This window comes from Bombus affinis, chromosome 4 (genome assembly GCF_024516045.1).
Source record: "Bombus affinis isolate iyBomAffi1 chromosome 4, iyBomAffi1.2, whole genome shotgun sequence".
Classification (NCBI taxonomy): domain Eukaryota; kingdom Metazoa; phylum Arthropoda; class Insecta; order Hymenoptera; family Apidae; genus Bombus; species Bombus affinis.
In genome coordinates this window covers 4939820-4966158 of record NC_066347.1, presented here as the reverse complement: position 1 = coordinate 4966158, position 26339 = coordinate 4939820, and the positions used below count along the sequence as shown (strand labels likewise).

Sequence of the window (26339 nt, the reverse complement as noted above, 5' to 3'; positions counted from 1 at the left end):
TGCACCAATACATGTCAATTCAATTTATCATATATGCAACAATATAAATTTTATTATATTTAAATTGATTTAAGTTTCAATTATACAGTTAAATTATATATTTGCATGCAAATTTTAAGATATTCATATATATATACAGATGTTAAGGTTCTGTATACTATCAATTACTTTCTTTCTCAAGCTTTCTTTTTATTATAGAAAAATATTGAGAATCTATTTATCTCGTGCTTGTCGATCATTCTATTTATGATGTAGACATTTGAGTATAGTAGAGTTAGGTATCAGTTTTTTTCTCAAATACTCCAATTTTTGTTTTGTACTTCTCAATATCCTATAATTATGTATTAACATTAATTAGTCGAAATGAATAATGATAATTATCATGTGCTTGAAACTCACTCCTTCTCTTTCTGTATGCTTAAAATTAATCTTAGTAATAATGATAATAATAACAACAACAACACCAAAAGTATGTTGCTTATGTCACGTTATTATATCAGTAGTTCATGATACAGTGCACTGTGTGTATTGTTTATGATTAATACGCATAATTTTTATATTCAATGAAACAAATTAAATTTCTTCCTTTTTTTTTCTTTTTTTTCTCAGCAAGTAATTGTATATTATATTTTACCATTGGTTGAGTTTAAAAGTCTGATAACTTCGGGAAAAAATGAAACTTGATTCTAAGAAAGCACTGTTAATGTAAATCATATTTTATTCTAAAGTCATCTTGTTTCATTTAAACTTTATATTTTTTATATATAGCAGCGATACTGAATACAATCCTAGCAGAGATGAACAAGATGAGCATGAGATGGAACAAGCAACAGGATTCGCGGTGGTTATTAATGGGCATTCCTTAGTTCATGCATTACATCCGCAACTTGAGCAACTTTTCCTCGATGTATCAAGCCAATGTATGTATATTTATTTAGAAAAATTCTCGTATATTTATTACAAAAAATTATTTATATTTACATTATATATAATTATAACATTGTACATTCTAAATTCTTAGGTAAAGCTGTGATATGTTGTCGCGTAACTCCTTTACAAAAAGCAATGGTAGTCGAATTAATAAAGAAAAATAAAAATGCTGTGACTCTGGCAATTGGTGATGGAGCAAACGATGTTTCAATGATAAAAACAGCTCATATAGGTGTTGGCATCAGTGGGCAAGAAGGATTACAAGCTGTACTAGCATCCGACTATTCCATAGGACAGTTTAGATTTTTGGAAAGATTACTTCTCGTTCATGGGAGATGGTCATACTACAGAATGAGCAAATTTCTTAGATATTTTTTTTATAAGAATTTTGCGTTTACATTATGTCACATCTGGTTTGCCTTTTTCTGTGGATTTAGCGCACAGGTATAAATTTATTTTATTCATAATCTCATCTATATCTACTATGTATTTTATAATTCTAAAATGATGAAACTAAGGCGAATGTGATTCGCAAAATTCCTTTGTTGAGCAACTAGTTCCAAAGTCGAGTATTGGGAAATTGAACAAATTTTTAATTTATTCTGATTTTCAAACATTTATAAAATGGAAATTTGGTTGAAGGATAAGTTTTTGATACATTCTTACAAATGTTTATTTCTTTGCAGACTGTATTTGATCCTATGTATATTTCTGTCTACAACCTCTTTTATACGTCATTACCCGTAATGGCAGTCGGTATATTTGATCAAGATGTTAATGATAAAAATAGTTTAATGTACCCAAAACTTTATGCACCCGGATTACAAAATTTACTTTTTAATAAAAAGGAATTTTGCTGGAGTGCTATACATGGATTTTTTGCTAGCTGTGTATTATTTTTAGTTCCATATGGTAAGTGTAAATAATATATGCACCCTTTTGCTATGTTTTGAAATTAAAACATTTCAATTAAGATTATGATTGAATATATTTTTAGGAACGTATAAGGATGGAGTATCACCAAAGGGCTATGTACTTTCTGATCATATGTTACTAGGAAGTGTTGTAGCTACTATATTAGTCATAGTCGTGACTGTCCAAATAGCCCTTGATACATCATATTGGACAATTGTTAATCATATTATGGTTTGGGGCTCGCTCATTTGGTATTTTATTTTAGATTATTTCTATAACTTTGTCATAGGTGGTAGTTATGTTGGCAGTCTTACAATGGTATGTTATTTGTATTAAATATTTGTTGTATTAAATATTTTAATAATAATAATATATTAATACTTGGGTACATAATTTTAGGCAATGTCGGAAGCGACATTTTGGTTCACGGCAGTCATTTCGTGTATCATATTAGTAATACCTGTACTGTCATGGAGATTCTTCTTCATAGATGTAAGACCAACATTGTCTGACAGAGTTAGACTTAAGCAGAGATTGGCACAACTTCGCTCTCGCCAAAGTCAAGATATACTTCGTACACCATCTACAAGACGAACACGACGATCTCTTCGTTCAGGATACGCTTTCGCGCATCAAGAAGGTTTTGGCAAACTCATTACATCTGGCAAAATTATGCGAAAATTACCGAATGGTGCAGATTTTAAGTTCGCCATGCCGTTTACGAACAATACCAGTAAACAAGTCAGTGTTGCCACTACGTCACCAAAGGACAATGCATCCAAAAATTCGCACACATTGGATACTATTAATCTATAATTTGGACATTATATTGTAAGTCTTTTTACCATCTATTAAATTTCGGATGAATGATTTGTGAAGCCGTAGCAACATTAATATAAACAAAAATTAACATTCTTTTGCAAATTAATTTTTTATTTCAACACCAATCGAATTTTCTAAATACTATATTAGATCATGATGTTTCATTATATTTACATTATGTTCTTGTTACATGTAAGACACAAAAATTATATGTACTTGTATGCATTGCAATAACTAAAAAATATCTGCTAGCTTATTAGATTCAATCTTTCTGTATCAATGCTTCAAAAATTTAAGTAATCGAATTTCATATGACAATAAAGCATTAATTGTTTGCATAAGAAAGTTTACATACTAGTATCTACTAAAAAATACTATTTCTTTTTTCACCAGAAGCTATTGTTAGTTAAAGATTATTTTAATACAATGCATTTTTTATATGATCAATAATTATTCTAGACTCTTAAGAAAAATTTTATACTGTTGATAGATTAATTATATTTTTAAATATATATTTGTTAGTTTTACTACTTATATATTTTTTTATATATGTATATAGTTCCTCAACAGCAGAACTTTAGAATGATTTTTCTTAAATCAAAATGAAATTAAGTAGCAAATAGTTTATAAATCTGATCATTTTTGTACGTGTAAAAATTATATTTTAAATAAGTTACTTCAATCTGATACATGAGATTTATGTTATAAAGAGTCTAGAATAAAAAGGATCTCAAATTCAAAGAATTCTTCGAGCCATTGACAATGACTTCTGAAAAATTCTCAAATAGTACACATGAAGAAAAATGCACAGGTTGATTTATGATTATGCATTTTTTGCTTATTATGTGAAAAAAGGAAAAGGAATCAAATTTCTTGAAAGCCATTGTATGATAGGAACTGCTATTATCTACTTGCTGTCTATATTAATTGTTTAGCCATTCATTGAAATTAATCAATTTACTATTATTTGCTAACTTGTTACTGTGAATAGAAATGTTAATTTAATAAAGTCATGATAATGACAAATCAACATCATCCAGCACGTTTATATTTGAAATATTTTTAAAGATATACTTCAAAATCTAACGTAATCACAAGAATGTAGAATTCTTGTAAAACTGGAGATGTTCTTCTAAACATAAACAAAATATTTTTTATTTAAAAATTAACATCAAAATACAACGCAATAATAAGATAAATTATGATTTGTATGATCATGACACTCCCTGTGTACATACGTGTAAAGGTGTCAAAGTCATGTAATATCCCTACTTGTATTATATACTGTCCTAGTATGAACATAAAACATGTTTACACAATACATGTAATATGTTAAGGATTATAGTTATGATAATAATTGCCTTTATAAAATATGAATACACAAGAAACAATTAAAATTACTATATCATAACAGTGACTGTAAATATTTTAAAAAGAGATATATATATTTATATATATATAGTATATATATTATTTATATATATATATTATAGATATATATTATATATATATTATATATATATTATATTAAATGTTAAGTATACATTTTTTAAAAGAAAGTAATATATAGGTAGATCAATTTAAAAAAAAATATGAAAATAGTAGCTATATTATATTATACTATCGCGGATAATGTTTGCCTTGGACTGACTACTGAATATATATATATGATATAATAAAGTAAAAAACAGTAGTAGCAATGAAATATGTATTTCTACTTTTAATATTAATATGAATTCTAGGGAGATATAGTCTGTATTGGGAAAGTGTGTTCCACAAAGAATTTTTTTATTTAAACAGATAAATAGGAATTTATTGCTTTCGAACATTGTGCCTAATCAAGAAGCTACACAGAGTGTTTCACATTGCAATGATATTTTGTTCATTTACGTTTATGTAAGACGGCGTATGTTATATGTGTAACTAGATTCTTCTCTTTATGAATTATATGTTAATAGTACCAAATTATTTAATTACTGTCTTTGTATAAATTCCACTTGTATCGTATTACGTACCGATCCAAAGTTATTAATTGAGAGAAAGAAAACGTTTAATTCAAGAGACTGTTGCGTTTCTATCTTCTGCTTTTAGGAGTAAACATAACATATATATGTAACGCAGGAATGTCATAAAACGGGAAAGTAAAAAGTTTCAATGAATTGATATATCTTAATGTCAAGAACTCAATACGTAACTTTAAATGTAACAAGTATCCTTCACTATAACGATATTTCCGTTTACTTTGAAATTGAAAGTTATGTGTTTTTAAAGCGATAAGTATCAATCATGATGTGAAGTATTGATTACGTTTTTTTATAATTAATGTCAGACTTTCAATAATACGAATGGACTGAAAAATAATTTTACGAATATTTATAAAGCAAAATTGTGAAATCATCTTCAATATTGAAAACAAAATGATCTTATTAAATAACGCAGTAAACTGTTTGTGTTAGGGAAATTATGAATATGTTCTTCTTTATACCCAAGGAAAGATCATAGTTACCTAGAAAATGCACCGCCTATATTTTTTGTCGAAACTCATTTATATGTATGTACATTTATTTTGTAATACTTTGTGCTAAGTAGTATTTGGAGATGTGATATTATTATTACGGACAGTTATATTGTAATGTATGTATTACTTATTTTAAATCCCTAAATGGGTATAATTTCATTTTCATTTGCAAAAAACATCCTTGTCCTAAAATCTGTGAATACTGAGATTTTTAAATAATATGAAATAACATTGTGATTTAAAAAATATATTATTTTTATATTAAGAAAATTTTATATACTATGTTCTACATACATTTAAATGCTGCTGCTATAAAATGTATACATTACTTTCGTCTACTTTTAATTTAACGTATTGGAAAATTTATTAAACTTAAAAAAAATATATATATTAATATTATTTAAAAATCCTGGTATACATTGACTTAATGTATAAAAGTAAGAAATTAAGGAAAATAAGCATTATAAAGTAGTCATAACATGTTGTTGGTTGCATAAGTTGTTATATATGTTACTTTAAATACTGAATCAAATGTCTAGAAACAAAGTGCAAGAGCAAATTGTCTGCTGCATGTGCTCTATAGACTGCGCATCGATTACTGCTTAAAACTATTTGCTTAGGACATAGTATAATTTAAAGAAGAAAGCAATTGTACTTGTATCATGTACAATTGTTTAATCTTCATTACATTTCATGTCCGATAAATAATCTTTTACTACAGTTTTTCAAGTACGTGTTCGTGGGATGCTAACACAAGACAATAATATATTTAACAACAGTAATTAAAGAGATATAAAAATATTACATATAATCAATAATATCTTTATTCCCTTTGGATGTTTATTAGTTTAAATTAATTATATATATATTATTTCTATTTGTTTAATAATGGAAGGAATTTTATTATTTCATTTGATATTTTGATACTATGTCCTATGTACTATTTCTAATATATTCTACTTTTATGTATGAAACAATGCATCCTATATAAAATTTAAGCCCTACTGAAATGAAGAAAGTTATACACGCACGTTATATGTGTAGGGCCATGCAGGAGGGCATATGAAAAGAAACTAATGATATCGAATACAATGTTCCTTACAAAATGCACGCAGGATAGAAAATTAGTATGTATGTGTCTATCACATTATTATACGACATTGAAAGCGGTGGTGACTTTAAATGAATTAACTTATCGAACAAAATATTGATCAATCAATTGAAATTCATTTTTCTGCAATCTTTAGAATTGTTGCGCTCAAACATATATTCAGTTACATGTTAACGGTTCGTCACAAATAATAAGGGATAGTTTTAATTTTGTATTTTCGACAAATGTATTAATACAAGGACGATTTACTTTTTGTAAATCGTGTTAAACAGTGTTTTCTGTTTTTATACTATATCTGTATAATATCAATTTTGTAAATTTAAACATTGCTTTAAGTATATACATCATGTACAGCAAACTCTCATTGTTAAGTGTATTATTTTTTATGTGTAAATAACTCGCATAAGAGGAGAAATTTGTGTTGTAAAAAATGAGTCATATCTAAGATCTAAAAACTATCTCTGTAAAAGTTTTGTTTCTTTTCCATGAAATTGTATTAATACTATTTCTTCTTTTATTTACTTTCAAAAATATCCTTGCGTTTTTATGTTATGATCTAAATTGAAAATGACAATGATAACAATTTCCATGCTTTTTCACTACCTTGAGTTTGGCAAATAATGGTATATACTCCTAAAAAAAAATATTATGTTTGTTATGCATTACAAAAAGTGTTACATAGTTATTACTTATAGTTCAGTCTGAATAAGAGGGACCACAGTACCATATGTTAGAATGAATTTATTATTTGCATATTCTAAGATGTTTTAAAAGATTACTTACCTTTGAAGACATCAATATTTAATTTGAAGCACTTGTAAATCTTCTTGATGTTTCCGAAAAAATATAATACGTTTAAACTCAATTGAAAAATCCGGGTTTAATTTTATCATTTATGTAGAATATATCGCAGATGTATGCTAACAGGTGGTAATCCTCTAACACATCTTAAAATGATCACGTTTTATTTATATAGAATTCCCAGCTTTTCACCTCTATATCAGAATCTAACAAAATATATAAAACAAATATTAAATGTTGCTTCAGTATTTAAATGCACACGTCGTCTTAATTTATGCTTTTAATGTAACTATGTGTACAATACAAGAAATTTTGTTATAGCTTTATGTAATATATTAAAATATGAAATTTATTTTATTCTTGTAACATAATTTTAATGTGAAACACTTTTTCATCAATTTCAGAGGTAGCCAACTCATGTTAATATGTGCATTAATATAAGATATGTACAATTTGTATCTTTACAAAATATTATGTTTTTTGTTACCCATCAGTATTGAATAGATTTATGTATGTGTGTAATAGATACATGTATATTGAAATCATGCACGGATATTAGAAGCTGATTGAGAAGATGCAATCAGTCGTGAGCGGTACTCGTAAAAAACTACTTGCATGCTCATCACAGATGGACAATGCAAAATCATCAGATTTAGCAAAAATGATAAATGTGTCCTTTTTGTCCACAAAGCGGATATATTAAAGGAACATTATTTATACTTTATACTTTTCTTGAGAAAGGAAATAGTGGAACATCGTCAAATAGAGACAAGAGCGAGTAAATGAGAATCTGGTAATGTTTGTACTTATTGCGAAAGATGAATAATTAATCTCGCTACAGGGAAAGCTGCGAAATGCGATTACAGTTTTAATAATTTGTTATCAACGATTCACCTCTTTATGCTATCGAAATTTAATATTTCACAAGTTACAAAATTGTTCACGTATCAAACATTTCTTACTAGTTTTTAAGTTAATAAAAAGTAATGCAGCATAATGTTGTATTTTTCAAATATGTATTATTATTTCAGCCTATAACATTCCCATCCTGTTTTAATTTTGTATACATATAGGCCACATTTATTTCAAGGATATATAATGTTAATAACGTACAAAATAGATGTTTATTTGATTTTAGTTATATACATAATAATTTTGTAAAAATATATTATTAAATTGCATATCATATATTACCGCAGTAATTCATTGTAGCTGTTTAATATTATATTTCATGTTTTGAATTTACTTGTATATTATGCATTTGTACAAATTAAATCAGTCTCTATCTCCTTGCTTCATTCTATTGCATATTATATTGATTATTTATTGTAAAATTAGTAAGGAAACAATAACAATGAATTGTTTTTGTAACAATTTACAATTAAATCTAATTGCATTTATGGTTAAAACTGTAATCTTTTTGCAAGGGAAGCACCATCCATCGATTCCAGTAGTTTTCTCTTTAAACTGGGCTTTTCTTCTGGCTGACGTTTTACAGATGTAGGAAGCGGTAATCTAGGTCCAGGAGTTGGTGCAGGCTTGTTGCTGAAGTATGGCATTTGAAGAGCTTGATCACATGTACATCTTTCCAAAGGATTTACATTTAATAGACTAGCAATTAAATCTAGGAGATCATCACCAGCAGCAGTAAATATATGTTTTAGTGGTGTACCAGGAAAAGGTTTGAATTGGATAAAATCTGGTAATTCTGTCATTCCTGGCCATGTTTCTTCAGTGGGTGTGCCTAATGTCTGAAAATGATGTATGTAAATATATGAAAATAATTGCAATTAAGAACATTTTTAGGTTACAATAAAGAGGATATACCTGAAATATTCTAGTAAGCTGATCCAGATCAGATTCGCCAGGTAAAAATGGTACACGTAATAACAGTTCTGCTAATATACAACCAACTGCCCACATATCAATTCCAGTACCATATAATCTCGCACCGTACAACAATTCAGGTGACCTATACCATCTTGTTACTACCTGATGGGTGTTTATTCGATTAGGTGAACCAAAAAATTTGGCCAAACCAAAATCACCAATTTTCAAAACACCTTCAGAGTTAACCAGTAAATTATTTGGTTTCAAATCTCTGTGCAGTATCCAATTATAATGTAAATAATCCAATCCTTGCAAAGTTTGGATCATATATGCTTTAATGTTTGCAGCTGTTAATACTATATTACTATCCTTTATTATTATCTCTAAATCTGTATCCATAAAGTCAAATACTAAGGAGACATTTGACTTGTGACCAAAAACATCTAAAATATCAATAACATGATATGAATGTTGACTACATAATATAAATTCTTGCAACGTATGTATACATTTATATACCTAATAAACCTATCACATTATCGTGTTTTAATTCTTGCAATAATTTAATTTCTCGTAATGCAGTTCTATTTATACCATCCCTAGCCTCTGCGCGACTTCCAACTTTAATCTGAAATTGTCATAAATGACACTTCAAGAACATTTGATCAGCGTATAAAATCATTGTGAAATAACAAACCTTTTTCACAGCAACAATTTTGGACGTTTCAATATCTTTGGCTTTATAGACAGTAGCGAACTGAAATAAAATTCATAAATATATTTACGACATTAATAACGAAGTTTATAATCTTTAACTAACCTGTCCTTCTCCTAAGAAATCAATTTTCTCATATCTTCGCAATTTTTCTGTCATATTTACTAAATATAATAATACTTTTATTTTTTTCAAAAATAAATTATTTAAAAATATTTTACATAATAAATCTATCTTGTATCATTCATGAGCGTACTTCGTTCAATGTGCTTCAAAATGAAACGTATATGAAAACCTTGTGTCGTGTCCTCGTGCCATCGTGTCGCTGTATTCGCCAATTTGCACATGTTTGAACATATCCTGGTATTTAACTGAAATATGTAATATAATTTTGGGATATTCTAATTGATATAGAAATAATAATTCTATATAGAAATTAATAATATTTAATCTTTACTAATACTTTAAAAGACCTTTCTTTTTTAACAAATTATTTTGAAACAGGATATGAAAAATTTTAAATATTTCTTTTTGTTTTATGCCAAAAGAAATAGATAATCTATTATTAATGACTATCGTTTATATATCGTTTATATATGTTTTTACATTTTTTGTCCTCCTATGTATTCAAATAATTGTATATGATAAAACACTAACATACATTTAACACTTAAAAGTTATCATCAAATAACGTCAATGCTATGATAAGCGAAATTTCACCCCAACATAACCTTTTACTTTAGTACTCAATAAAATCACACAAATGCAACTGAATTTCTTATTATTATCCAATATTAGATATTGTTCGCAATTATAGATAACATTGCAATGATATTAATACGCTACTATTAGAACAAAATTCTTATGGAGTAAAATTTTGTCCTTGATGCTCTTCAAGGATACATTATTATTAAAAAACCGTATAGGATAAATTTAGAAATGTTAAATATTAAAATTTTATATGTAGTAAATATACTTATTGTTAAGAAACTAGTATTACCATCGGCGCTGCATTGTAATCAAACTTTTTAATAGTCGGTATAATATGAGATAAAAAAAAAACACTGATAAAGGAGAAATGTAATAATTGTCATGCAAGATCATTCGACTGTTACATAGTGGAAAGGAACGATATAACCATTTACGATAGTAAAGCAGGGATAGTCGCGCTATCATAATTAAACTTTCTAAATTTAACGACGTTCTTGGGACATCTTCCTTTAAGTTTACACATTTAATGAATGTGTTCTTTCTATATCACATTGCCAAATGTTAAACATCAAGACATAAGAGATGTTATTGCGAAAATATTATCAGACTTTTTAGCGGAGACAGACATTCAAATTACGAAATGAATAGTTTGAAGAAAATAAACGAAGTAAACATAACAGTATAGAAACTGCGTTGAAATCATCATGAAAATAAACCAAAACATTTGTTCATTCATTAATGAATGTATTCATAATCAGACTGCTGACGTTCATGCATTTATGAGAAACTGAAATATGCAAAAATCTACAGCGAAATATTAAATATATATTTATTTATTTATTAGGATATTTAGGTTCCATATATTTAACTGTATTTATAAAAATATACATAAATATGCGTAAACATCCATAGTTTAATTACAATATACGTGTAACCTGTATTGATCTTTATGCTTGACGTCGTTAATATAGCTACTTGCCAAATAACAAATAGGATTATGTTATTCGATTATTGCAATGAAATGATATAATTCAATATTCATTACTAATATACATAATTAGTTTTTATGTATATTTTATTCAGAAAAAAGTATGTAATCGTGATTTGTGATCTATATTAAATATAAAATTGTACAAGTGAAAAAATGGAAGGTGTTTACTTTTTATTGGCAAATTTTTTATTTTTTATTTATTATTTATTATGCTATGAACAAGTATAATAAATAATTACAATAATTGATATATCCTTAATTTAATTCCATTAGTTACTCGTGCAAATGACAATCATACTGATACAATAATAATATAGGAATCTTTTTTTGTAATTGGGTCAAGCCGGATTACAGCTAACAAACAAAGATTTCATTAAAACTAAATAATTTGTAATGATTCATCACATAATGTATGTGTATGTGGTATATGATATGTTTCAGAAGTGAAGACATTTCAAAAATTTCAAGACATTATAATTATGGAACTTAATCATGTCAAGTTTCTGCATAGAGCAAAAAAGTAAACACTTTTCCTTGTAGTCTTCTACTTTCATATCAGTTTCAAACGATGAAACACGACATATACAGTCTAACCAATATTTCACGTATAATCAAATACACATACATGTATCTAAGCGATAATCGGTACGTTTTCCCCACGAAAGAGTGCAAAAAGTGTTTCTCGAATAACGAAGTCGTAGTAGGAATTACGAAATTGAGAAGAGTTTGGAAAGGCTATTTATAAGAGATAGGGGTGAGCAACTTTCGAAACTATCCACGTTCGAGCAACTGTCGTATTAATTAAACAAATGAATATAGCTGCCGGGCTTATCGAACATCAAAGACGAGAAATCGCGAGTAGGATGAATGGTAGTCCACTGCTAAGCCGGCTACAGTAGTAATCCAGTGCAACGGCGAGCGGTATCGCGCGGAGAGACATGTCATCCGTCAAAATTCTCGTCCTTTTAGTGGTCGTTCTGTCAGGTAAACGAAGTCACGTGGATCTTTTCGTTAACGTCTACTAAAGATCGACTATTAAAGTGAACCGAACGTTCTTCTTGTTGTATATACATTTCAATCTATTTGGAATTTATCTTCATTGTGACCTTACCGAATTTTATTCAAGCTTTATGATAATCGACTTTAGTTTATGATCTTTTTAAGGTTAAGATGAGTGTGCGACTGTTTGAATAATGTACTTCTATATTTCGTTTTCAACAAATTTTGTTTCCTCGTGGTTCTAGCGTTCGCGCATTCACAAAACACACTGTTCAACGATGTGCAATCGGTCATCAAGTCCATGTTCAAGACCACCCGTGATCCCGCTATGTTCAATCTGTACACCAGGTATGTAGAACATATAGTATTTTTGTTTGGCGATTTAAAGGAAGTTTATATGTTATGACTGAAGTTAGCTAGGCGAACATAGTTATCCACGAGGGTATAACTCCTAGTCGTCAAAAGGAAAGAAGTTTGTTCAGTGTTAATATTCTTTAATGCCTGTTATGTCATATACAATGTTAATATGCTTTATTTCTCCTATTTTATTTACTTTATTAGTTCTTATATAATATCTCTCCACTGTCTCGAACAAACCTATTACAGCGATTTTTTTCTTTTTTGATATTTTCTCATTCTTTCCTTAAACATAATACATATTAACTTTTTCACTATAGTTTCCTCAGAATTGAAAGTTTTCTTGACATACAGTATGAAGACAGCTTTTACAAATCCTAACTAGGCACTGCGGGTACTTAAACTAATTAATTGTGGTTTAACACATATAAATGGAAATAAAAATGATTGTACATTAGAAATATTTGTACATTTTTAATATATGATTATTCGATATTTAAGGACGTATACGCTCTCCATAGCGAAACGGTTAAAGACTAATGATGTCTCATAATATGCAACTTCTGCATAAAGTTCAAGATTTAATTTTAAGATATTTTGGGAAAGAGAAGAGACGGAGCAAGGGCGAACGTGATACGTTAAAGAAAATCCGCGCTTCTCCTTGGCAACGCGCGGTTCGTGCTGCGAATTTTTCGTCCGTGCAGAGGCGAGCTTTATCGTTCGTCGTTCGTAAACGATGCATCAATTTTTTAACGATACATGCAATCAGCAAGCCGGCAAATTCTATTCTCAGCGCTGACGCTCCACTGACTATCATCGATGCGTGAATATCGTGGACGCGCCTCCTTTTCTTATTCTTTTTGCACTGCTTTGCCTTTTCTTGTTGATCGACTCGATCTAAAACCGGGAAGGAAAATTGAGGCGCCACTCGCGATGGCGGCGCCTCGAGAATTCCTCGTTCCGATTCTCGGAGATCGTTTCATAAAAACCACTCGAATCATTAACTCCATGACAAACAAAGCGTTTTATTGAAACAAAAATCGCAAATCAACGTAAGAAAGGTATTTTGACACTACGAATCTGGGATAGACTATGATTAAATTACATGCGAAATTATAATAACTTTTTTAGGAAGCACTGATGCTTTTTTGCTTACTGATAGATTAAATCATTTTATGTATGCTATGGTACAACAAGAATCACAAAGATTTCGTTACAGACGAGGAAGAATATCGGAAAAAGATGTAAGAGAATTTCGAAAAACATATAACATCAGTGGATTTATGTAATATTAAAAGGTTAGGAGAAATTATTAATAAAAGAGCATTAAGTCAGAAATATTTGGTATTATTAGCGGTTTCAATTTTTGTAGGATAATTTGTAGAATAATAATAATAAATAGAATAATAATTTGTAGAATGTAATTGTAAAATAATTTAATTCTAAAATAATAAAAGAGCTTTCCTTTTGCGAAGAGAAAATCCGTTTGGCGAGGAGCAGCTGTTTCTAAACAACACCGAGGTTCTTTACGCATCTCACTTCAATGAAAGTCGACCAACGAAATTCATTATTCACGGATTTAGTGACACCGGAAACGAAGCCTGGGTACGAGGTTTGATAGATGGTACGTAAACACGAGCCTTTCTCGATAATTAGCAGACAGACAATTTTTTGTCTCATAATATCGAATCATACCTACTCGTGGTACGAATTATAATTTCGATTTAATGAAACTTTGTATTCGTAATAAAGTTAGCATCGCTTTAAAACGAAGCGAAGTAGAGGCCGAGAAAACGAGAATGAAAGAGGAAGAAGGAAAAGCGAGTTCTAAGGAATTTCTAGAAATGTCGATGGTGCCGAGGCAGTGAAATTTAATTACAATCAGGGTCAATCCGTTTCGGTAAACACGGAATCGACGTCGTCAGGTTCAAGGGTCAGCACGATAACAAGTTAATTGATCACTTAACAAGTTTTTGCTCTCTCGCGTTAAGTTCCTGACGTAACTGTGAGAAATTTCGATTTAGAACTTTTTCAAAATCTCCTTAACAAATGTGTATTACCTTTTTGCCTTCTTTGTCCTTGCACGGTATATTTTGTAGTCAGAAATTGTCGCAAAACAATTTTATATTCTTCAATTATTCCAGATACGCCTAAATTTCTTCTGCGTTACTTCGCAAAATAATTTTATTCTATCATTTTAGTCCATCATTATCCCAACCATCGAAACGAAAGAAATCATAACATAAAATAATCATACTCCTGAAAGTATCACAAGCACGTCAACAATTAACTGCTTAGTAGGTATTTTGGCTTTCATGTGAATTATATTTGCATAACACTTGCAATTCTGCAATGATTGCTAATATTTGTTTTATTTAAAACATTTGTTATAGTAATCCTAGATAACATATTTTAATTTGGATTAAATTCTATATATATGGATTATTTATTTATTGAAAATATATTTTATTACCTTGTGAAATATTTTTTACTTCTTTAAGTAAATACTATCAATTCACAGAGTTTTAGACTCTTTTTTTGCAACACCCTATATGTAGTTGCACGCTTCTTGACATTGAACTTGCGTCAGACTTAATCCAATGTCACGGTTTCAACGTTTTGACGATTTTTAATATATCATCTCTAATATCATTGACTCTAGTCGAACAAAGTTATATACGATTGTGCGTGAATGATTACAGCGTATCTACTTCATGAAGATGTAAATGTGATAGTAGTTGGATGGGGAGTTTTGGCGGCCGACGTTTATCCAGTAGCGGCAAACAACACACGGAAAGTGGGCGAGTTTCTTGGAGATTTTTTAGAATTTTTGAATCGCGAGTCGAATCTTGAATACAAGGATGTTCACATCAGTGGTCATAGCTTGGGCTCACACGTGGCAGGATACGCTGGAGCTTACTTGGATGGACGTATTGGCAGAATAACAGGTATATTTCGATTAAGATGCATTCATTGTTAATTTAGAGTTTGTTAACCCTCTATAACTCCCAAATTAAGTTTAAGAAAAATATCGTTTAATAAAATATGTCGTCAAATATTTTCTAAGGAATTGCCACAGTTTTTTTTATAGTTGAAATATAATTGAAGGTATTTTATAGTTGAAGATTTTTAACATACATGTTTACATTTTAACATATATATTTTTAATATGTATATTTATTTTAATATAGCTACATCGTCATATACAATAAAAATAAATTGCCATATTTTATTGAAAATATTTTTTATGTAGCGAAGGGTTGCTGATGACTTGAAAAGATTGGACAACACTGCTCTATAGTGTCGTTTAATTTAAAAGTTATATAGTCATATCCACGAATCTATATTTTTTAAATTACATTTTGCTTCTTTATTATTGTACTATTGTATTTTATTACTATATCATTATGTTTATATTAAATAATTTATTTACAATAGTTTATTTATAACAAAATTTCACAGTTGTAAAGAGCTAAATTTATCGCACATTTGTGTTATCTATTTTTATTTTTAATATGATGTGATGTGATTCAAAGGCCTAGATCCAGCTAGTCCGTTGTTTGAAACAGTCTTCGGAATTGTCGATCCAGAATACAGATTAGATCCAACCGATGCCCAATTCGTGGACGTAATTCATACGAGCGGTCCTGCCTTTGGATTTTTGGCTCCACTTGGCCACGCTGATTTTTATCCTAACAATGGGAAGTTTCCACAACCTGGTTGCTCGTTTCTACCAACTACAAGTAAACATCTTTTTTGTTTCATTAAGCTTCCAACAAAATTACTTATGAAACAGTGTATCTGACAAACTTTAATTAGAATTTAACAATCGTCGAACGTTTGTCAGCTTACTGCAGCCATTCGCGAGCTCATCAGTACATGACAGAGAGTATAGGCAGCACGGCTGGTTTTAAAGCAAGAACCTGTGAAAATTGGGAGAAATACATAGAGGGACGTTGCGATTACAATCCGATTGTTCTGATGGGGGAATACGCGTCCACGTCGTAAGATATTTAATTTTTTTTGATTTTGTGTCATATAAAAATTGAAGAGCTCATAATAAAAACGGTCCTCGTTTATGTTTGTCTTTTTCGAAAAAAATAGAAGAATATTTTAACATCTTTAATTTCTGTTCAATATTGTTTGTTTCATTTCTATTCCTTTTAACGAAATATTTATCATATTACACAATCGTTATAAATGTGTCAGTAATTATATCACAAAGAAACTATATTTAAATAAATGATAAAGTTCTGGAATGTTGATAAAGATTACTTTGATAAAATTGAATTGAACATTATTATGCATTCAATTACCAAACTTAATTTCGTCTTAATCGTTTTAGGTTGCGAGGAAAATTTTACTTAACAACGAACGACGTACCTCCGTTCGCAATAGAATGAGCGAGAATGGACATTTGGAACAACTCTACATGATGATGGTCCTGTATTTGCGGCATCAAAATGATCTGTACTAGTCATTTACAAGTTACTTTATTTATGCAGCGTGCGCAATTTTATTCGAATTCTACATTTTTCTTCTTTTTTTTTTTTTAATTAATCGGACGAACGAGATCGAAATCGGTGCTGAACCGGTATCATTTCATGTCGTACAACAAAAGTACAAATTATATTAATTAAAATGACACGTGTTAATGACACTTTCTCTCGTTCGCGTACTTTTGCAGAATGAAATAGAAATAAACGTTGTATTGGTTACTTTGAAATTTGTGTACTTTGTCATTCACATTATAGCAAATATTATTACAATATTCAGAAACAATAGACGGATCATGAAATGAAGGTTTACGAAGAAATATGGAGCTGTTGTATTAATAATATAAGGTAGTTGTGATTAATAAATGCAGAAATACAATATTAACGAGATAATAGAATATTCATGAACAATATCAGCGCAAGACCGACCAAATGTTGTACTGAAAACGTTCCTTCGGAAGATAATTCTGTACGATGAATCGAGTGTATTTTTCGTTGCTTTTAATAGTGCAATTAATTGCTACTTTGTGCGCTAATGAAAACAATCTCATCCGTGATTACTTTGCATTCAGAAAAGTGGAAAGAATCGTTGGATTCTCTTGCGACAACATGGAAAGTGCGTAGCAAAAGGTTTTCTATAAAACTTTTTTTTAATTTAACACACAGGATCTTATCTTTATTTCGTTAAAAACAGATAATTTTAAACTCGCAAAAACCCTCAACAATATGTACACCACGTATATTCCAATATTGAACTCTACGGATAAATCGCGATTAGACGTGAAAAAAGTCTTAAGAGCGGAGTACAATTGGTTGGGCGTTTTTTTGGATTCTCGATGCGATCGTAAGAGACACACTAACGTCCTTGTGGAAGTAAGTAATTTATATTCGGAATTTTCTCTTATTTCCATAAATGTCTGAAATGTTAATATCATTATATTACTGTCCTAAATCTATTCTTTATCTTTTCCTTTTCTTTTTAAGTATACCTAGTTATTTAAGAATTGTTATACATAAAAATAATTTACATATTCATAAGAATTCAAAGGTTTAATTGCATTAAATTGTTCTAAGAAAGGGGAATTATTGTACCGCTAAAGTCTTAATCTCACATGTATTGAACCATTTTCTATTTTTGTCCTAATCTCACAAGTATCAAACATTAAAATAAAGTGCATAATATCTATTGCACATAGGCAACTAAATATTCTATGTACGACGAAATGCACAAATGGTTAATTTTGGGTTCGAACCTGAGCCATGTATTGGAAATACTAAACGATGACGCGTTCACTATCTCTACCGATGTTATAATTGCTGTGCCATCAGCGAACAGTTATATTTTGTACGATGTGTATAATCCTTGCAAAGATCGAGGAGGGTCGATGAATGTAACGCGCTTTGGAACGTGGAGCAATAAAACTGGATTAAACGTTACCTTAAATGAATCGAAATTCGAAAGAAGATCGAATTTGCACGGGATGAAACTCAAAGTTGGGGTCGTTGTAAGTTGTGCCAGTTCTTTCTATGATCATTATCTGATTAATATAATTAATGAAATTAGAATTTTATATATGGTACACTTCGACAGATAGAATAGACATTAAAGTAATCTATAGACTAAGAAATTTACAGATCGGTTTTAAACCAGAAAACATGACTTTTCACGAGATGATGCTACAATATAGCATGAAGTCAAAATATGGGCGATCGAAATTTCTCTACGTATTGTTACAACATTTGTCTGACATCTTCAATTTCACGTAAAAATTATATTAAATTCGATAAATTTATAAATTTTATTAGCAGCTTCCGTTCAACTGCATGTGTTCTATGCACTTAATCTGTGATTCTTTTTAAACAAAAGAATTTTTATTCATTCGTTGGTCTCTACTTTGCAGTATGGAGATTGTGCAAATAAGTGCGCGAAGAAGATTCGACAATTCCGGACCTGTTTTCGCGGCTTTCAAAGAGAAACTCATAGATCTCTCGGCAAGTCCAGTAGCGATGAGGATCGGCAGATTAGATAACGGAGACATAATCGGACCGGTCTGGCCAATACGGTATATTACTACTTGCTTCTTCATACTTCTTCATACCGTTTCCTATGTCTTGTATCTTATATGCATTCATAATATTCTTAGAAATAGTATTTCAATGAACATGAATAATCATCTAAGGTACAAGAATTCCTGTTGTTCTTCTTTGTTTCTTTTTTTTTTGTAATTTCATCGTATCCTAATTTCACTATTCTAATTCTCTCTTCCAAATTCGGATTAATTATATCTCATTGTCGTAGGTCGTGTTTTATGTTCCGCACGATTTCATCGACGAAAATTAAACCAGGACAATTTCTGAAACCCCTGTCTGTGAAAGTATGGTATGTGATACTGGCCATGATAGGAATCGTGACAACAATTCTAGTTATCTTACTAAGATTAGAAGGCGTGCAAACTCCTACAGAGATTTATGGCCTCTCTGTTTTGCTCACAATAGGAGCTTTGTCCCAACAAGGTATATCAAGAAAGAATTAATCGAACAAGGTTTTTGGATTTCTTTGACACGATATTTTTTCATTCAGGTTCTGCGTTCGTTCCAACACGTTGCGCAAGTCGTATAGCATTCCTACAAATCTTGTTCGTCGGTTTATTAATTTTGAATTATTATTCGGCGAGTGTCGTATCGAATCGTTTGAAAAACAGAGGCGAGAAGATGAATGATTCTTTGATTAGTTTGGCAAAGAGCAATATGAAACTTGCGGTGCAGCCTACGTCGTATATTCGTTCCTTTTTTCGGGTAATATCTCTTATGCAGCTACATATTTAACAACAAAATATTTCGAAATAAAATAAAATAAATAAAATAATCTTTTAATAATTCCTAAATAAATAAAGATGCTGTTAAATCAGTTTAAGAAACATTTTCATGAACATAATTTTGGAATAAAATGTAACTCTACTATAATACTACAAATAATATATACATATAATAGAACAAATTTTTTATTGAAAAAGACTTGGTATTTAACAAATTTTCTTCAATTTTAAAATTTTTATGCAATAGGTGCCAGACAAAGAAGTAAGATATTTTTACGACAATCGGTGGTCGAAAATACCAGAGTCGGATAGATATTTATCACTAGAAGAAGGACTTAATCGCGTGGCGGAGGGTCATTTAGCCTATCACACGATGATCGATTCAGCTTATCCGTACATCGAACAGTCGTTCACTCGTCGAAGTATCTGCGAACTTACGGAGGTTCATCTGTTGCGTGCTGTCCTCGCATTTTATGCGAGGCATCACAGCCCTTTTACTGAACTGATGAAAGTAGGGTACGAAAGTCAATATACATGTAAATGTAGATCGACCTATTGGAGGTATTTCGAAACGATTCGAAAGCATCAATCGAGAGGACATGAAATTAATTAGAAAGTCGAGAAGACCCGAGTATTTAAAAATCAATTGAAATTACATTTCATGCATAATTTCTGTAACAAATTTAAAACTCGAACGAAGATCGAATGAAACATCTTTTGAAGATCCGTATGTTACTTTTTTTAGCTTGATTAAAATTCAAAACGTTGGCATTCAGAAACGCGAATTGAAGCGATGGGCGGCTAGAAAACCATTTTGCCCGATCAACCTACTTATCGCTGAACCTCTATCGATTCACGAAGCTGTACCGATTTTCGTGTTCTTGTGTATCTCACTGGTTCTATCGATTCTCATTTGCATCGTTGAGAATATCGTCTTCTGTCTTTTCCCAGCACGGTAAATTACAAATTTCATTTAAGAGAAATATACGAAATGTATACTATATACATATTATTTTCTGTTCACCCGAAAAGTTCTCAATTTTTGTACAATTAGTGACATTAATTAATTAGTTAATATTATTCTACCTATGTAGGACAGTATAAAAACTATTCAAAATAATCTTTTTTAGACCTCCAAGTTTCATGATGGAAAAGAAACGCTTGATCGACTGGACTTCGCTTCTGCTATATTTACGAAACGTGAATCAGTCTCTGAGAAACTTTTTTAGTAAATGGAGCCCTTTTCAAAATCCCTAAAGTTTATCCATCGCCACGATATAATTGCCATAAGCGCGAATTTGCAGATTAGTCGCTAGAACAACTACGAAAGATTCTCTACCAATTATTGTAGATAGCACATACGGTATTTTATTACATTTAATTATTAGACTTTGTCAAACATATAAAACCATAATCACGCGTAGTTTCTTCAAAATATTAAAGCAAAATATACATTTAAACATGGCCAGATCTTGAATTAATTATCGATATTGATTACAGATTTTGGGCAGGAAGCCGGTAGCTTGTTTACTATTATCTTCAATCGCGTAATTAATTTTTAAATCCGTTGCCTTTCCATGTTCTCTTCCAATACGATACCATTAATATCTAGCTTATCGTGAAATTCATATTTTAGGCAGCCTTTGGCAGGAAATTAATAAAACACCGCAACACAGATGAATAATAATAATGCAAGTAATAACGCGGTCGATCTGTAACCGGGAATTCGATCAATAGCGAGACTTAGCTTGTTTTCATTGGAACTGTCGCGTTGCGAATGGACATTGGAATGAATGATTGATTAATCGAGCTGTATGCATTCCTTTTCGTGACTCGAGCAATTTGCCAAATTACACGAAATCGTTCGACAAGCTTGTCTCTCAGTGGAATCCCACATGATACGTCCTGCATTATTATTATTAATATTATTATCATCATTATTATGTCATGCAAAAGTAATATTATAAAATAACGTAATAGAAAGGCAGGCGATGTCGAACGATTCGATTTGGTCAGTGTTAATATCCGAACAGAATTCTTGGTTCGAGAAAAGAATAGTATAATGTATACCGTCTTGTTCGTTTTATTGCAATTCGTTTTAATTTCGAACGCGCAGGATCATGTATTCATCCGAGATTATTTTGTGTATAAAAAAGTACGAAATGTCGTAGGATTTTCATGTGGCGATATTGTAGGTAAGCAACTCTTTGCATTTGGTATTAAAGTGTTATAAAACATCTAAAATACTGAACTGATAAATATATATGAAATAAATTAGTATTATCAGTCTCAGTTTTCTTAGAAGCTTATAAACGGCAATTCATATATTGGCGAATTATATAAAAGGAATTATCTTCTAATACAACGTAATGTAAATGTGAAAATTCTCTCTTTGGAGAAAATGATTGTTCGAAGAAATGTAGTATCTAGGCAAATTCATATAACGGTGCGATATACAGGTGACTTCAATCTTCTGAAAACGCTAAGCACCACTGGCATATTTACGATAATAAGAGAACCCAGCGTGAAAATCGACTTCCGTAGGTTTATGAGAAGCGAAACTTGGACAGTAGGTGTCGTAATCGATTTGCGTTGTCGCAATGAGACCGCCGTACGAATTTTTGCTGAAGTAAGAGAAACTTCGTTCTTCACGATTACAACGATAATCGTTTGACAATGAATATCAATTGATTTTTATTTTAATTCAGAGCTCGAAATATCGAATGTACGATTACTCATACAATTGGTTAGTGTTGGGCTCGGATTACAATAACAGTATTCCTCTCTTGAACGATACCGCTTATAACATAGTAACGGATGTTGTTCTTGCTATAACGAACAGAAATGGCTATGATCTGTACGATGTTTTTAATCACTGCAAATATCGTGGTGGTGCGTTAAACGTTACTGAGCTTGGTACTTGGCATCGTGAGTCCGGATTGAAAGTTTTCTTAACGCAACCATTAATTAATAGAAGGGCCAACATGCACGGCATGAGATTAAAAATATCTGGTGTGGTGAGTCCATCTATCGATTCCTATAGACTTTTACATTTTCTCCTGGATTTTTTTTCAATTCTTTATCAGCTGTAAACGATAGTTACACATTTTTCGGACGGTTTTTTTTAAAGAAAATACAATGTACTAAAATTTTTAATTAATACATTTATCGTTTAGTTATTAATATTGAGCGTAGAAGGGCTGTATAATGGAGAAACATTAACAGTTTATCAAACGTTAATTAATGCTAGTTGAAATCAATAATTATGTGTTATCCCGAATTACGTTATGCGTAGATTCAATACAGACCAAAGAATATGCGTCTCGAGGATTACATGCAAGACATAAATACGAGATCGTTGGATAGTATGCATAAATTTGTACACGCTATGATTTTGCATACGGGAGATCTTTTTAATTTCAGGTATTATATTCGATACTAATCGTTCGTTGACGCAGCGAATTTTATTTTTTCTTTTTTCTTTTTAGCGTCCATGCCTCGGAAATAATTTATTGGGACCGACACAGCGTGCATGGTTTGATTTTCGAATTCTTACGGTCGAATTACATCGATTTCGCTAGTAATCCAAGAATCATGGTGTCTGAACGATTGGATTACGCTACTCTAATCGGCGCAGCATGGCCAATTAGGTGAGACAATACCCGATATATTAACATAAAGGCAATAAGTAAATTATACCAAATATGTATATTTACTATTAAATGTATTAGATATAGTGAATAGTATAGTAAATGTATCGTCGATATCGATATATAAATTACGAAAATCTTATAACTTAAATTACCTACAAAAACTTGTTTAGTCCCTCTCCGTTTAATGTCTACAACCCGAGAAATGTTCGATGATATCTAATAGGAGAATTATATCTCTGGTCAGACCCTGTTTCATGCTGCTATCGACTTCAACGAATAAGATCAAATTAGAAATCTTTCTGAAACCCTTCACACGGCAAACGTGGTACGTGTTTGCTGTTTTCGGATTATTTTCCATATTCGTTATGAAGATGATAATGAATCGCGAAGATATTGGCAAGAGAGAAAAATATTCAGGAGCGGTGGTGCTGTCGATAGGAATCGTGTCCCAGCAAGGTGCATATGAAAGATATGCTAAATTATTAAATACGTGCAAAGATCAAAATCTATTAAAACTATTTGAAATTTCGACAGGTGCAAATCTCTTGCCGAAACGTTTACCAAGCCGTATAGCGTTATTTCAAATAATTATACATAGCTGGATAATGTACAATTATTACTCTGCCAGTATTGTCTCGGCTCGATTGAGCGAACCCCTTGATATGATGGAAGATTCCGTAACTGTCCTTGCTGATAGTAATCTAAAAATTGCTGCGGAAGCCGTACCATATCTAAACTACTTTTTATACGTAAGTTTAATTACTACGTTTAAGTAAAAAATTAATTTGTCACAAATTGAAACTTCGAATTAAATCTGACAAAGTTTTCTAGCTTTAAAATTCTATATAATCAAAACATCCTTTAAAGTGATAGGAAACATTGTCTAAGGCAAATGAAATCAATATTACGATATTAATGATATTATCAACAGAAACTGAACTGGGAATCGGATTATTTTCGCAAGAAACGCTGGGATCCTCTGCCAGAATCAAAACGATATCTGCCAATAGAAGAGGGTATCAGACAAGTCGGTCAAGGAATTTTAGCGTATCATACGGATCCTAATACAGCTTACCCTTACGTCGAAAGGATGTTCGATTCAAATAAAATCTGCGAATTGACGGAGATTCATTTGTTCAAACAATCGGTGATGGGAATGTACGCCAGTCACAATGGACAATTCATTGAGATAGCAAAAATAGGGTGAATAATCGTAGCATATATTTCTTTCATTTAATAATTAGATTATGTGTGTGTATGTACGAATTTTCATATATCTATGAAGTACTCAATTTATTTCATTTTGCCCATTTTGGTTTTAACGCATAAAACATATTCTTTCTATTCTAATATAATTTAATTATGGAAATAATTGAAGCTTGAACTGAAATTGAATTGAAATTGAATAATGGAAGCTTGACTTTCATTTCTACTAAATGTTTCGACAACTAAAGAGTTGTCTTCATAAAAATATAAATTTCTTTACTTAATTATTAATTTACTTAATTTACTTTAATCTGTACTTAGTATTTTAAAACTAACTTACTTGTCTTTTCTTAAGGTTGACAAAGATGTTTAATACTGGCCTTCGTAATCGGCAAATCAAGCATTGGTCGTCGAGGAAGCCACAGTGTCAATCCGACACTTTGTCCACAAGGAGCATCACGATCTACGAAACTGCTCCGGCTTTGATTTTATTGGCATTCGGAATGCTCGTAGCTGGAATCATTTGCATCGTAGAAAATATTATTTATAATCATAAGATGAAGTGAGTTATTTCACTTTGTGCACGATCGTAAATATGGATATAAAAATTTATTTTATGCTTCATAGGAGTATGAAGAAAAGAGCACGAAAGAGAAGCGAAACGAAAGGAAGTTTCAGCAGTGGCAACAGCAGACGTAACTTATTAGATATAAATCCATAATATTCGTATTGGTTTCTGATTCGATAAAAAAGTAGAATTTCGATTAACTTATAAAATTAAAAAATGAAATAAAAGAACTAGTTATATAATGTATATATTTGTTTGCAAGGGATCAACTTTCATTCTGACATACAGATTGTAAATTTTGAGATATAAATAAAATTAGTCGATTGACTATTCATCTGATATAGTCATTATCGGATATTATTAGACTACTATGCTATAAAACAGTTCAGAATCACGAGCGGTTTCGTTTTCTAAACCTATCATATCAAACCTGACATGTTTTCTCATGAAAAATAAAAGAACGGAAAGGGAGAACTGCCAGGGACTGTAGCACGAATACTCCACTTGTAGTCGTTCGATTTGCAATCGTGAATAAGGGCTAACAACAGTAGTGTCATGCACTTTTACAATTTCTTTTATTTACAGTTAATCGTTGCGCTGTACGCAAGCAAAATGGATATGATTCGTGATTATTTCGTTTTTAAGAATGTTGGTAGAGTGGCTGGATTTTCCTGCGGAGAGATCGAAAGTAGGTAGTTTTCATTCTGTGAAGTAAGTTTCTCAATTTTTTTAAAATAAAATAGTATCTTTAAAAGAGCAAACATTAAATAAAAGATAATTCAAACGTATCGTTTTAAATATTATTACATTCTCAGATTTGTCTTAATTTAAAATTATTTTTATATTCAGAAAATTGAAATTATCGATTGAAAAATACTTTTTTCAAGAACATTTCGTGAC

At 30.5% G+C, this 26339-nt stretch overlaps 4 protein-coding genes across 17 annotated transcripts in view; 3 read left to right on the top strand and 1 right to left on the bottom strand.

Annotated features, from left to right (window-relative positions):
- The window catches only part of LOC126915882 (phospholipid-transporting ATPase ID), a 73498-nt gene extending 65388 nt beyond the window's left edge, over positions 1-8110 (top strand). For 10 of the 12 annotated variants that reach the window (XM_050720996.1, XM_050720997.1, XM_050720995.1 and 7 more), the window contains 5 exons: positions 769-920; positions 1022-1374; positions 1617-1842; positions 1928-2163; positions 2245-8110. In XM_050720996.1, coding sequence (XP_050576953.1) covers positions 769-920; positions 1022-1374; positions 1617-1842; positions 1928-2163; positions 2245-2661 — 1384 coding nt within the window. In that variant the 3' untranslated portion in view covers positions 2662-8110. The remainder of the gene's footprint in view (positions 1-768; positions 921-1021; positions 1375-1616; positions 1843-1927; positions 2164-2244) is intronic. The other 2 variants (XM_050721004.1, XM_050721000.1) reach the window with 1 other exon arrangement.
- A 92-nt stretch (positions 8111-8202) lies between these two features.
- On the bottom strand, positions 8203-9976 carry LOC126915891 (cyclin-dependent kinase 7). Its single transcript, XM_050721027.1, has 5 exons — positions 9748-9976; positions 9625-9684; positions 9447-9555; positions 8925-9370; positions 8203-8848 (listed from the first exon to the last, which is right to left on the bottom strand). The coding sequence occupies exons 1-5, from the start codon at positions 9799-9801 to the stop codon at positions 8501-8503; spliced, it is 1017 nt and encodes a 338-aa protein (XP_050576984.1). The 5' UTR covers positions 9802-9976; the 3' UTR covers positions 8203-8500.
- LOC126915893 (pancreatic triacylglycerol lipase-like) lies at positions 9921-17426 on the top strand. Of its 3 annotated transcripts, none has more exons than XM_050721030.1 (7): positions 9921-10005; positions 12589-12691; positions 14176-14324; positions 15403-15648; positions 16237-16443; positions 16548-16704; positions 17046-17426. In XM_050721030.1, exons 2-7 carry the CDS (start codon positions 12645-12647, stop codon positions 17101-17103), a joined length of 864 nt encoding a protein of 287 aa, XP_050576987.1. In that variant the 5' UTR covers positions 9921-10005; positions 12589-12644; the 3' UTR covers positions 17104-17426. The 3 variants fall into 3 exon arrangements, 2 of the variants coding, with proteins under 2 accessions (XP_050576987.1, XP_050576986.1); XR_007710375.1 differs by lacking the exon at positions 9921-10005 and adding an exon at positions 12126-12328 and having other exon boundaries at positions 16520-16704; XM_050721029.1 differs by lacking the exon at positions 9921-10005 and adding an exon at positions 12131-12328.
- Positions 17427-17573: 147 nt separating this feature from the next.
- On the top strand, positions 17574-26211 carry LOC126915362 (uncharacterized). Its single transcript, XM_050719965.1, has 20 exons — positions 17574-17812; positions 17891-18069; positions 18393-18701; positions 18832-18959; positions 19098-19259; positions 19496-19710; positions 19778-19992; positions 20260-20528; positions 20758-20967; positions 21143-21265; positions 21993-22207; positions 22472-22641; positions 22721-23029; positions 23308-23435; positions 23501-23662; positions 23910-24121; positions 24200-24414; positions 24597-24868; positions 25227-25433; positions 25499-26211. Exons 1-20 carry the CDS (start codon positions 17671-17673, stop codon positions 25590-25592), a joined length of 3936 nt encoding a protein of 1311 aa, XP_050575922.1. The 5' UTR covers positions 17574-17670; the 3' UTR covers positions 25593-26211.
- The last annotated feature ends 128 nt before the right edge of the window (positions 26212-26339 follow it).

What these genes read in the sequence shown, in the direction of transcription:
- LOC126915891 (XM_050721027.1), bottom strand. Translation starts at nt 9,801, where the DNA reads ATGACAGAAAAATTGCGAAGATATGAGAAAATTGATTTCTTAGGAGAA. An exon ending in ATTTCTTAGGAGAAGGACAG is followed by an intron (nt 9,685 to 9,747) that starts GTTAGTTAAAGA and finishes ATTTTATTTCAG; the next exon opens with TTCGCTACTGTCTATAAAGC. An exon ending in AAATTGTTGCTGTGAAAAAG is followed by an intron (nt 9,556 to 9,624) that starts GTTTGTTATTTC and finishes TGACAATTTCAG; the next exon opens with ATTAAAGTTGGAAGTCGCGC.
- LOC126915893 (XM_050721029.1), top strand. Translation starts at nt 12,283, where the DNA reads ATGTCATCCGTCAAAATTCTCGTCCTTTTAGTGGTCGTTCTGTCAG. An exon ending in TTTAGTGGTCGTTCTGTCAG is followed by an intron (nt 12,329 to 12,588) that starts GTAAACGAAGTC and finishes TCGTGGTTCTAG; the next exon opens with CGTTCGCGCATTCACAAAAC. An exon ending in CTCGTTTCTACCAACTACAA is followed by an intron (nt 16,444 to 16,547) that starts GTAAACATCTTT and finishes AACGTTTGTCAG; the next exon opens with CTTACTGCAGCCATTCGCGA.
- LOC126915362 (XM_050719965.1), top strand. Translation starts at nt 17,671, where the DNA reads ATGAATCGAGTGTATTTTTCGTTGCTTTTAATAGTGCAATTAATTGCT. An exon ending in AACTCAAAGTTGGGGTCGTT is followed by an intron (nt 18,702 to 18,831) that starts GTAAGTTGTGCC and finishes AGAAATTTACAG; the next exon opens with ATCGGTTTTAAACCAGAAAA. An exon ending in TCTGACATCTTCAATTTCAC is followed by an intron (nt 18,960 to 19,097) that starts GTAAAAATTATA and finishes TCTACTTTGCAG; the next exon opens with TATGGAGATTGTGCAAATAA.